Below are 11695 nucleotides of genomic sequence, written 5' to 3' on the forward strand. Positions count from 1 at the left end.
AAACCTGCCTTTGCAAGCCCTTGTCATGATTGCAATACTCGCACCTTGAGTTAGACATTGACAAAAGGGGCCACCCTGTTGTTTCCCTGTCTATGTTCCAATACTCGCAACCGAGTGGGACTTAAGGGGTTATTTATCAGGGTGGTGTGGTGCTCTCCCCATCATGGAGGCACCCCGTTGGCAACAGGCTAGAGATATCTGGCTATCCCGTGTTTTGAGACTCGTAACTGAGGCTCCACGGACTCTTGTTTTGCATATTTAAATTTTTGGGGGCATCAGTGGAGACTCTTGATTGAGTACTTCATTGGAATTTTTTTCGCTGTTCTCCTTGAGTTCAGTGATTACTGTGTTTTGTTGGTTGATTTTTCATTGCCCCAACTAGCCAGAATCCTACCCCACACTGACGAGGGGCAAAAACCCCGAAACGGCTGTCTGTGGGTGGAAACCTGCCTTTGCAAGCCCTTGTCATGATTGCAATACTCGCACCTTGAGTTAGACATTGACAAAAGGGGCCACCCTGTTGTTTCCCTGTCTATGTTCCAATACTCGCAACCGAGTGGGACTTAAGGGGTTATTTATCAGGGTGGTGTGGTGCTCTCCCCATCATGGAGGCACCCCGTTGGCAACAGGCTAGAGATATCTGGCTATCCCGTGTTTTGAGACTCGTAACTGAGGCTCCACGGACTCTTGTTTTGCATATTTAAATTTTTGGGGGCATCAGTGGAGACTCTTGATTGAGTACTTCATTGGAATTTTTTTCGCTGTTCTCCTTGAGTTCAGTGATTACTGTGTTTTGTTCACTGTCATAATAGAAAACTTTTGACATGTCAGAAACCAGTCAAAAGTTTTGACCAGTCCGGGTCAGAGTGTTCAGACCCGTACCGATTGTCAGAACGAGCTGCAGCACGTCCGCTCCTCGCTGTGTCAGCATAATCAGTCGGGCTCCATAGACTTACATTATGAGCCTGACTAATCACTTGACACAGAGCAGGGAGAGGACTGCACTTAGCATCATCTCCCGGCTTGTTCTCTCAATTGGACCGAGTATAAACACTCAAACGGACCGATCGAGACGTCAAGAGTTTTCTATGTTTACAGTGACATTTTAAAGTATACATAAAATGCATAAATGGGACTGTGACACCCATAGACTAACATGGGATGCTAGACATGTTGTGGGCCGTTTTCATGCTGTATGCATTAGGCTCATGCTATTATAATGTACAGGTAACAGATGAGCTATCCCTAGGATAGCACATCAGTCCCTGATAGCGGGGGGCGGACAGCAGACACCCCCACTGATTAAATTTTCAGTGTCTACACTGCACATTGAACTAGAGTGGAAGTTTCTGTTCACTGTGTAGTGGTGGCCACTAGAGATGATTGAACAGCGCTGATGTTCAGGTTTGTACAAACTCGAACAATTGGTATCGGTATCCCGCAGTCTTCCCGTTCCATGCGGAAGGTGAAGACAGCCCGAGTCTCGCCTGGAAAATAGGAATACAGCCTGAGCCACAGGTTGCATTCCTGTTTTCCAGGAGGGACTCGGGCGGTCTCCACCTTCCCCACGGAAAAGGAAGACTGCGGGAGTCAAATACGATGGTTTGAGTTCGTACAAACCTGATCAGTGCTGTTCGATCATCTCTAGTGGCCACGAGCAGCTCAGCTCCGGTAACCATTCCCAGCCACTATACATTGAAAGGAGGCAACTGCTTCTGGCTCCATTCACTGTGTAGTGTGGGTGCTGAACAGCTGATCAGTGACTGATGACCTATCCTGTGGACATGGTTCATTTAAGCTACTCTGTGGGGGGAAAAAAGGAACTTGTTATATACAGTAAACATGGAATAGGAGTAAAAATCCCAAGAGCCAAGATGACTCTGTCCTACATACCGAGAAATTGCTGATCAGGACCGCCCCATGGATAAGAATTCCAGGACATCAGATCCATTGAAAAATCAAGATCATCAAAATTGGTTTCCTGCAAATAGAAGAAATACCATCATCACGTGTGAGCAGATACTATTCAACCACCGTAGGTTCGGGCCATGGTAATTAACAAGCCCTTGTGTCACAGAAGGTTGTGCCACAGCAGGTTCACTTATTGTATGAATAAGCCCGAACAATATTTGTGTTGCGTGAATCATTGTATGGATTTTACCACAGTTTTGGAAATGAAATGGCCCCATACAATAAAGGTTATTTGTGTTCTGGCCTCCCAGTACAGAGCTCAGTTAGTTCCAACAGGGGAGCAGAGGAGCACTGGTTTGCATGACTGCTGCTCCATTCTGATAGGAGACTAATGCCCCTATTCCACGAGTCGTTCGGAGGAGCAAACGAGCGCTATTAGCGCTCGTTTGCTCCTCGTTCCCCGCTCGCTGACGCCGCTATTCAACGCGGCTGCAGCGAGCGGGTGAGTGCGGGAGGGGGCGGCGGGGAGCTGCGGGGGGGCTGCCCGGGGATCGCTGATCGTCCGGGCAGCCCATAGGATATAGCAGCGTCTGCTGCCGATGCTCCTATTCAACGGAGCGACGGCAGCAGATCGCTGCTATATCAGTCGCTTGTTTTTCAACATGTTGAAAAACAAGCGACTGCAACGATCAGCCGACATGAACGATGTCGGCTGATCGTTGCACTCTATTCCACGGGACGAATATCGTTCGTAGCGGCCGATATCGTCCGAATACGAACGATATTGCTCCTTTAAACGACCCGTGGAATAGGGGCTTAAGGTCCCAGTGCTAAAGATCGCAGGAGTCTCACCCTGACCAGCCCTGGAGGTGGAAAAATAAAAGCGCTATGGCTCTTAGAAGGCGGGAAGGAACATTGCATTGATTTGACCCGGACTTTTGTGCATCAAAGGGCTCTGTCTTGAAGGGGTTGATCAAGGGGAAACTACTTTGACTTGCAATTTTGTTACATCAAGAACAAAACACAACAATGTATGAAAGAATGAGGGAATGGAAACAAACCACACTATACTTACATAAGCTTCGCACCTCCCACCTTCAAACAAATCATCGACGTCCACTAAGTTGCTGAGTTCATCAAACAATGAAGAATCTATTAGATAAATAAAAACATAAAACACACCTATTAACATCAGCAATAGAACATACCGCCACTGTGATCTACAACAACGCTCCCCAAACTGTGAGGCGCAGCTCACATTCTGGTGAGGAGCGGGGTCCCTGCTCGTGCCCCACATCAGTACACAGCAGGGGCTTCAAAGCAGAGAAAAACATGGCCAATTTCTTCCAGAGACAGGTTTTGCAACTTTTTCATTGAAGTAATTGGAGCTTAATTGTAAACCACACCTGAACTGGAGATAAAAGTTGTGTTGCCTCTGGAAGAATGTGGCCATGTTTTTTAATGATTGATATCGCCTTTAAGAACCCCCTTCAGGGTAATGTATAAGTGGTGTGTGGGGATGGGGCAAGGAGAAGAGAGAGTAGCTGCCACAAATAGATGAGGAAACAAGCCAGTGCTGCTGTGTGTATTTGTATGTGTGTCGGTCTGCCTGTGTGTGTGTGTCTGCCAGTCTATGGAAAAACTGCCAGGTGAGTAAACGGGGTGGGTTATGGAGACAGGAGGACTGCACTGTGGTGCTGGGTTAGGGCGGATGCAGACTACAGAATTCTTGCTGATAAATTCCGCCGCTAGAACGCGCTTACGGCTGCGCGCCTTTCCGTCGGCTCCATAGACACCATTCTATGGGCTGGCTATTTCCTCTATTCGCCTTTTCGACAGAATGCGGAATCCGCCCATGCATAGAATTGTCTGTATGGCACGGGCGGAGAGGCGCGTGGCCATGAGCGCGTACAGGCAACGGAATTCGGCGGAATTTATCCACAGGAATTCCATGGTCTGAACCCGCCCCTATACAGGTGGAGCAGTGTGTATTTGCGCAGTGTGAAGTTGGGTTATACAGGTGGAGCAGTGTGTATTTGTGCAGTGTGATGTTGGGTTATACAGGTGGAGCAGTATTTAATGGTGCAGTGTGGTGTTGGGTTATACAGGTGGAGCAGTATTTATTGGTGCAGTGTGGTGTTGGGTTATACAGGTGGAGCAGTATTTATTGGTGCAGTGTGAAGTTGGGTTACACAGGTGGAGCAGTATTTATTGGTGCAGTGTGATGTTGGGTTATACAGGTGGAGCAGTGTATATTGGTGCAGTGTGATGTTGGGTTATACAGGTGGAGCAGTATTTATTGGTGCAGTGTGGTGTTGGATTATACAGGTGGAGCAGTATTTATTGGTGCAGTGTGGTGTTGGGTTATACAAAGGGAGCAGTATTTATTGGTGCAGTGTGGTGTTGGGTTATACAAAGGGAGCAGTATTTATTGGTGCAGTGTGATGTTGGGTTATACAAACGGAGCAGTATTTAATGGTGCAGTGTGATGTTGGGTTATACAGGTGGAGCAGTGTATATTGGTGCAGTGTGATGTTGGGTTATACAGGTGGAGCAGTATTTAATGGTGCAGTGTGATGTTGGGTTATACAGGTGGAGCAGTTTATATTGGTGCAGTGTGGTGTTGGGTTATACAGGTGGAGCAGTGTGTATTGGTGCAGTGTGGTGTTGGGTTATCCAGGTGGAGCAGTATTTGTTGGTGCGGTGTGGTGTTGGATTATATAGGTGAAGCAGTATGTATAATTAAAGTGTGGTGTTGGGTTACTACAGATGGAGATTTTTTTTTTCTGCACTGTGCTTTTGGTTTGTCACTGGTAGAGAAGTACTTATTTCCGCACTGCAGCGTTGGTTTGCAGGTGGAGCAGTATTTAATTCTGCACTATGGCGCCGATTTTGCACTGCTCTTGAGATATAATACGCACTACATGGCAGTACCTGGCACTGCGCAGTAGTAAGTGTTTTTTGGTGAGGCCCCAGCATCAACATGGATCGCACCTGATGAGGCCAGAAAACAAACATTTGAACAGCCCTGATCTACAAGACAGACCAAATTAAAAAGCCTGACTCTCTAAGTAAGGGAGCTCTGATCTGCTAGACCACCCTTTGTAATAGGGCCCTTATACCCATGACCTTAAAGTGTCACAGGTTTTGTTAGTTTTTTTCCAGAAATCAATAGTCCAGGCGATTTTAAGAAACTGTGTAACTGTGTTTATTAGGCAAATATGCCATTATCTGCATTCAAAAAGCCTTTCCCCAAGCACCCCTCCGTCCCTCCCCTCTCTCATTCACTGCTCATTATCAGGAAATCTCGACTTCCAACAAGGATATCTCTGTCCTGGGACCGGCTCCAGGAGCGGGACTTGGCGAGATGGGGTAAGTATCCGGAGTTTTAGCGGGGGGTCGGGCGGCCTTCACCCCAGGTGACAGGTTCCCTTTAAATGGATTGCAGTGTGAACGCAGTGCAATGGAACGCAGTGTGAACCAAGCCTAAGTTCTAAAGCGAACTGTACACACCATACAATTCTTGGCTAGACTTTACAACCATCTGTTGTGTATGGCTCCTCTCTTATTTCTCCAGACTTTCCTGAGAATGACAAGAGAGACTGGAGTGTGTGCATACTAGGCGAGCCCTCTCCACACAACACTGTCCCTGAAAGGTAGATCAAAGCTTTCCTCTCAACACTGACCATAAAGTTCTGGGCAGCTGTCTTCCTACTAATGTATGTACACAGAACTGCTCTTCATTGTAATCCCCTCTATGAGTTACTTAAAGGGGTTATCAAGTGCTACAAAAACATGGCCACTTCCCCCCCTCTCTTGTCTCCAGATTGGGTGGGCTTTCAAACTCAGTTCCATTGAAGTAAATGGAGCTTAACTGCAAACCACACCTGAACTGGAGACAAGAGAGGGGGAAAAGTGGCCATGTTTTTGTAGCGCTGGATAACCCCTTTAAGAGCAGCAGGTAAGAGCCAAGGGTGACCCGTTCTTTGTGGTGCTACAGCTGTTGTTTCATTCCTCTCTGATTACATAGAACCAGAGCATCAGTAACCCCTCCTCCCTTCACATGTCATGCTAGAAAATCTTATCTGCACACTGAATACGGTAATATGAAGTCTGTGAGTTTCTGTGAAGATGGTGCTGGCTGGCAGTGGGTAAGAAAAGCACCATTATAGCTGACCTGGACGTCTTCATTTGGGGTTTCAGTTGGATGACCACGCTCCTCTTACATAATAGAAGGTCATGGGGCATTAAGGGTTAAATTAGAATGGTCACAGACAGACATTTACCATAGTATGAATGGCTGAGGCCAGAATTACCGGTATGACTCACTCAAGCGCAGATAATTGACCTAATGTACCGTATATACCAGTCATATATAAAAAGACAAAGCTTGAAAACAAATGAGTCATCGATATTAAAGGCAACACACACATACGTATAACTAATATACACACCCACTTCATCTAGAGCTATGTCTAGAGTCTAACGGCACAGGTGTTGTATGTGGACTTAAAGGGGTACTCCGGCAAAAATATTTTTCTTTCAAATCAACTGGTTTCAGAAAGTTATATAGACTTGTAATGTACTTTTATTGAAAAATCTCAAGACTTCCCATACTTATCAGCTGCTGTATATCCTGCAGGATGTGGTGTATTCCTTCCTGTCTGACACAAGTGTTCTTTGCTGCCACCTCTGTCCATGTCAGGAACTGTCCAGAGCAGGAAAGGTTTTCTATGGGGATTTGCCACTGCTCTGGACAGTTCCTGACATGGACAGAGGTGGCAGCAGAGAGCACTGTGTCAGACTGGAAAGAATACACCACTTCCTGCAGGATATACAGCAGCTGATAAGTATGGGAAGTCTTGAGATTTTTCAATAAAAGTACATTACAAGTCTATATAACTTTCTGAAACCAGTTGATTTGAAAGAAAAATATTTTTGCCGGAGTACCCCTTTAAGTCCAGCTTATAAGTACTGGAAGGCTTGTCATGTAATTGACAAAATCTGTATACCTTTCTGGTACCAGTTGACTTGAAAAAAAAAAATCCCCCCAGAGTTCCCCTTTAAGGCCACACTCTATGGTGCAAATTGTGTCTCCTTTAGAAGGAGGTAAACTTTCTAATCAAACCAGAACTTTCACTTAAAGGAAGAGGTCAGCCATCTGTAAGCAGCTTTTTCAGAGTTTTTTTCACTTCATCGGTATACAGCAGGGTGCCAAAAAATAGCGGCACATATGATAGACAGCTCCCCCTCCCCTCATACACCTGAAGGTTGCCCATTCAGGGCCGCTGGAGGTGGCTGGAAAGTTAAAGGGGTTATCAAGCGCTACAAAAACATGGCCACTTCTCCCCCTCTCGTCTTCAGTTCAGGTGTGGTTTGCAATTAAGCTCCATTAACTTCAATGGAACTGAGCTTCAAAACCCCATCCAATCTGGAGACAGTAGGGGGAAAGTGGCCATGTTTTTGTAGCGCTGGATAACCCCTTTAAAAACAGTCAAAGCTGATGTTATACTATTTTTCGTAAAGGGGTTATCCAGCGCTACAAAAACATGGCCACTTTCTTCCAGAGATAGCACCGCTCTTGTCTCCAGGTCAGGTGTGGTTGGCAATTAAGCTCCATTCACTTCAATGGAACTGAGCTACAAAACCTGCACCCAAACTGGAGACAAGAGTGGGGCTGTCTCTACAAAACAGGGCCATGTTTTTAACTTCCATACAGGTTAAAGGTGTTGTCCAGCGAAAATCTTTTTCTTTCAAATCAACTGGTGGCAGAAAGTTATATAGATGTGTAATTTACTTCTATTAAAAAATCTCAAGTCTTCCCATACTACTTAGCTGCTGTATGTCCTGCAGGAAATGCCGTTTTATTTTCAGTCTGACACAGTGCTCTCTGCTGACATCTCTGGTCGAGACAGGAACTGTCCAGAGGAGGAGAGGTTTTCTATGGGGATTCATAGAAAACTGAGACAAAGTTCCTGTCTCGGCCAGAGATGTCAGCAGAGAGCACTGTGTCAGACTGAAAAAAAAAAAAACATTTCCTGCAGGACATACAGGAGCTAATAAGTATAGGAAGACTTCAGATTTTTTAAATGGATGTAAATTACAAATCTATATAAAACTTTTTGATACCAATTGATCTGAAAGAAAAAGTTTTTCGCTGGATAAGCCCTTTAAGATTTTCTATAGAAAATCATGGGTGTCTTCTTACAAAACAGCACCACACCTGTGATCAGGTTGTGCATGGTATTACAATTCCATTGATTTTAGTGAAGCTGAGCTGCAATACCACAGACAAACTGAGGGCAAGAATGGCGCTATTTATAAAAGAAAGCGAACATGTTTTCTAGCCCCTTTAGACCACACGCACCATACAGAGCGATAGGACTCAGCAAAAATATTTTCCTTTTAAGTCAACTGGTGTCAGAAAGTTATATAGACTTGTAATTTACTTCTATTAAAAAATCTTAAATCTTCCCATACTCATCAGCTGCTGTATGTCCTGCAGGAAATGTTTTATTTTCAGTCAGACACAGTGCTCTCTGCTGACATCTCTGGCCAAGACAGGAACTGTCCAGAGGAGGAGAGGTTTTCTATGGGGATTCATAGAAAACCGAGACAAAGTTCCTGTCTCGGCCAGAGATGTCAGCAGAGAGCACTGTGTCAGACTGAAAATAACAACATTTCCTGCAGGACATACAGCAGCTGATAAGTATGGGAAGACTTGAGATTTTTTTAATAGAAGTAAATTACAAATCTATATAACTTTCTGCCACCAGTTGACTTGAAAGAAAAAGATTTTCGCTGGACAACCCCTTTAAATCACCCTCCTGGTGCCCCTTAGAGCCCACAATAGCGAGATTTCTCATATAAAACACATTCTACCATCTCCAGACACAGAATATCATGAGATAATGTTCATATCCCAGACGTGACGTCATACAGTGACATCATGACAGCTCATGCTATGGCTTATGATGACGTCACGCTATAACAGTTCACTATCCATACAGTCACATGTATATTACAGCCAGCAGCCACAATGAGGCAGGTATCACCTCACACTACACTGACAGACACCGCTGCCCTCCCATAGTAACACCGTTGCTGACACCTATACTCACCCCAGTCTAGTCCGTCCAATGGCGGGGCACCGCCACCGCCCGGCCCGGGGCCCTGGACCCCGCTAAGCATCCTGCTCTGGACCTCGGTTGTCATGTCTCGCTATTTCCGCACTGGCTACTATTAGATACACGTCTGTCTTCTCCAAGCAACACAAAATGACGAAACTACGGGAAGTGTACGCGGACAAAACAGGAAGAGACAGTGCGCATGCGCCAAAGAATCTCCTTCACAGGTGATCCAACGTGCTGCGGTAGGGAGACGTCACTGTGTGGGCGGAGCTTAGTGCACCCGGCTTCTCTGATTGGCCTGTCTTCTCCACTGGCTCCTGTTGTGTAGCATCTTGTTATATAACCACGGATCGGGAAAGGTTACTGCAAAATTACAACTCCCCAGGCATGATGAGAGTTGTAGTTTTGCAGCAGCTGCAGGGCCTAAGGCTCCTCTTCCCAGCAGCTGACGCCAGGGAATAGCACTGTGGGAGATTGATAAAGTTTATAAAATTCTCTTTCTTGTCCATAGCAACCAGCGGTAGTAATATTGGTTGCTATGGGCAAGAAAGAGAAACTTCTCAAGATGTAAACATCCATTGCTCTATCCTGTATAAATGGCATCACTGCAGGTGGTGGTGGTGGTGGTGTGCAGATGTCTGGCTTTATGACATGTATGCAATATGTGATGGATCCCCGACTACTAAGCAAAATGAATAAAACAAAAGTACAAAAAATAAAGTCAGGACATGTTGTAATCAGGTGTTAAAAGGTCACAATTTTATTTAAAATCACATGACACCAAAAATGTCGGACCCCTCCCACTCACAAAGAGTCACTCTCCGGCATTCGGCCAGAAAAAACCCTCTGTGGAGGAAACAGGGAGAGAACCATGGCTGGAGAGTTGCCCCTCCCCTGGGCTAAGAATTTGTACATTTTATCTGATTCATAATAAATAAAATAGAGAGATCTGGCTGCCATATCTGTCACCTTATTGATGGCTAGTTGAAAGTATCTCTTCTCCCTTACAGATCCAGGTCCACCTCTTAAAGGGGAACTCTGGATAAGAAAAACTTGTTTTCTATTAAAAGTACATTAAAAGTTATATAGATGTGTCTATACAATGTATTACCATATTTGTACGGTTCTGCCACACTGGTAGCTGAGAGAAATCCAGGAAGTGAAGAAAAATGGCCTCTGTGCCAATTCACATTGTCTCCTGCTCCTACTGCTATCCAACCTTAGAAGACAAATATTCCATGTCTCTGTCTCACATTGTGTGTGTTTGCTGAGCACAGGCTGATGATGCAGACAGGGGGCAGGGCGTGATGTCACAGGAGGCGGGGATGGATCACCCAATCCCCTGACTGATTCACCATCTCTGACCGGCCAGAAGCAGTTGCTGCACTGATTTTACTAATTGTGTGGGTGGGGGACTGTGATGATCAGCTGAGGGAAAGCAAAAAAATCCCAAACAAATGGATTTTTGGTAGTTTCAAAACTGGGATAGACAGGTAAGTAATGTGTTATGCTTCTGCAGAAGTTTCATTTTTTTTAACTTCTACCTGGAGGTTTAAGGTTATGTGCACACTACGGAATCCTGACAGAACACCCACCGTGGATTCTGCAGTTCGCACCCGCTAGAGGCCGCTCACACATCTCAACTGCTCCCATAGGCTTCATTCTATTGTTTGCCAGATTCCGCTGTCTGCCCAAAGAATAAGCAGGTTCATTCTTCGGGCACTTCCAAGATGGCGCTGATTCAGGCAGCGTGTCTCTTTTATGGAACTTTCTATATGACATAAGCGGTTGTTCTCACAGTGCACGGTTGCCATGGTGACCACAGGTAAACACAGTGATTAACCCTTTAATTACTAGCAAGGTGATTTAATACAGAAGTCGTTAAAGCCTAACTCCAGGTAGAGGTAAAAAAAAAAAATGAAACTTTTGCAAAAGCATTACGCATTATTTACCTACCTATCCCAGTTTTGAAGCCACCAAAAAATCCATTTGTTTTTGGGGGTCGGGGGGGGGGGTTCTTCTGTATTGTGCTTCTGTACTTCCTGGTTGAGCAGTTCCCAGAATGCAGTACTGGTTCCAGAATGCAATGCTTTCCCTCAGCTGTTCATCACAGTCAACAGTCCTTGCAGCAGCTGCTTCTGGCCGGTCAGAGATGGTGAATCACTCAGGGGATTGGGGGATCCATCCCCGCCTCCTGTGACATCACGCCCTGCCCCCTGTCTGCATCATCATCCTGTGCTCAGCAAACACACACAATGTGAGACAGAGGCATGGAATATTTGTCTCCTAGGGGGGGGAAAGCAGAGGGAGCAGGAAACAATGTGGATTGGCACAGAGGCCATTTTTCTTTCACTTCCTGGATTTCTATCAGCTACCACTGTGGCAGAACTGCACAGATATGATAATACATTATATAGACACATCTATATAACTTTTAATGTACTTTTAATAGAAAAGAAATTTTCCTTATGTGGAGTTCCCCTATAAAGGGAATCCGTCACTAGGTTTATTCCAACTTAAATGAGGGCAGCGTAAACTAGTGACAGAGATGTTTAACAGATCGATGTACAGTATTACTGCCATCATTCTGCTCAGCTGTTCTCCTAATATGCAGGAGAATAGGATTCTTGTCACACCCCTTCCCCGCCCTCCAG

At 45.4% G+C, this 11695-nt stretch overlaps 1 protein-coding gene across 1 annotated transcript in view; it reads right to left on the minus strand.

The window, feature by feature from the left end:
• Positions 1 to 9239, minus strand: part of ATF6 (activating transcription factor 6) — an 82858-nt gene extending 73619 nt beyond the window's left edge. The window contains 3 exon segments of the mRNA XM_069967413.1: positions 1894 to 1981; positions 2987 to 3063; positions 9033 to 9239. Coding sequence (XP_069823514.1) covers positions 1894 to 1981; positions 2987 to 3063; positions 9033 to 9126 — 259 coding nt within the window. The 5' untranslated portion in view covers positions 9127 to 9239.
• Between the last annotated feature and the right edge of the window lie 2456 nt (positions 9240 to 11695).

Source organism: Dendropsophus ebraccatus, chromosome 4 (genome assembly GCF_027789765.1).
Source record: "Dendropsophus ebraccatus isolate aDenEbr1 chromosome 4, aDenEbr1.pat, whole genome shotgun sequence".
NCBI lineage: Eukaryota > Metazoa > Chordata > Amphibia > Anura > Hylidae > Dendropsophus > Dendropsophus ebraccatus.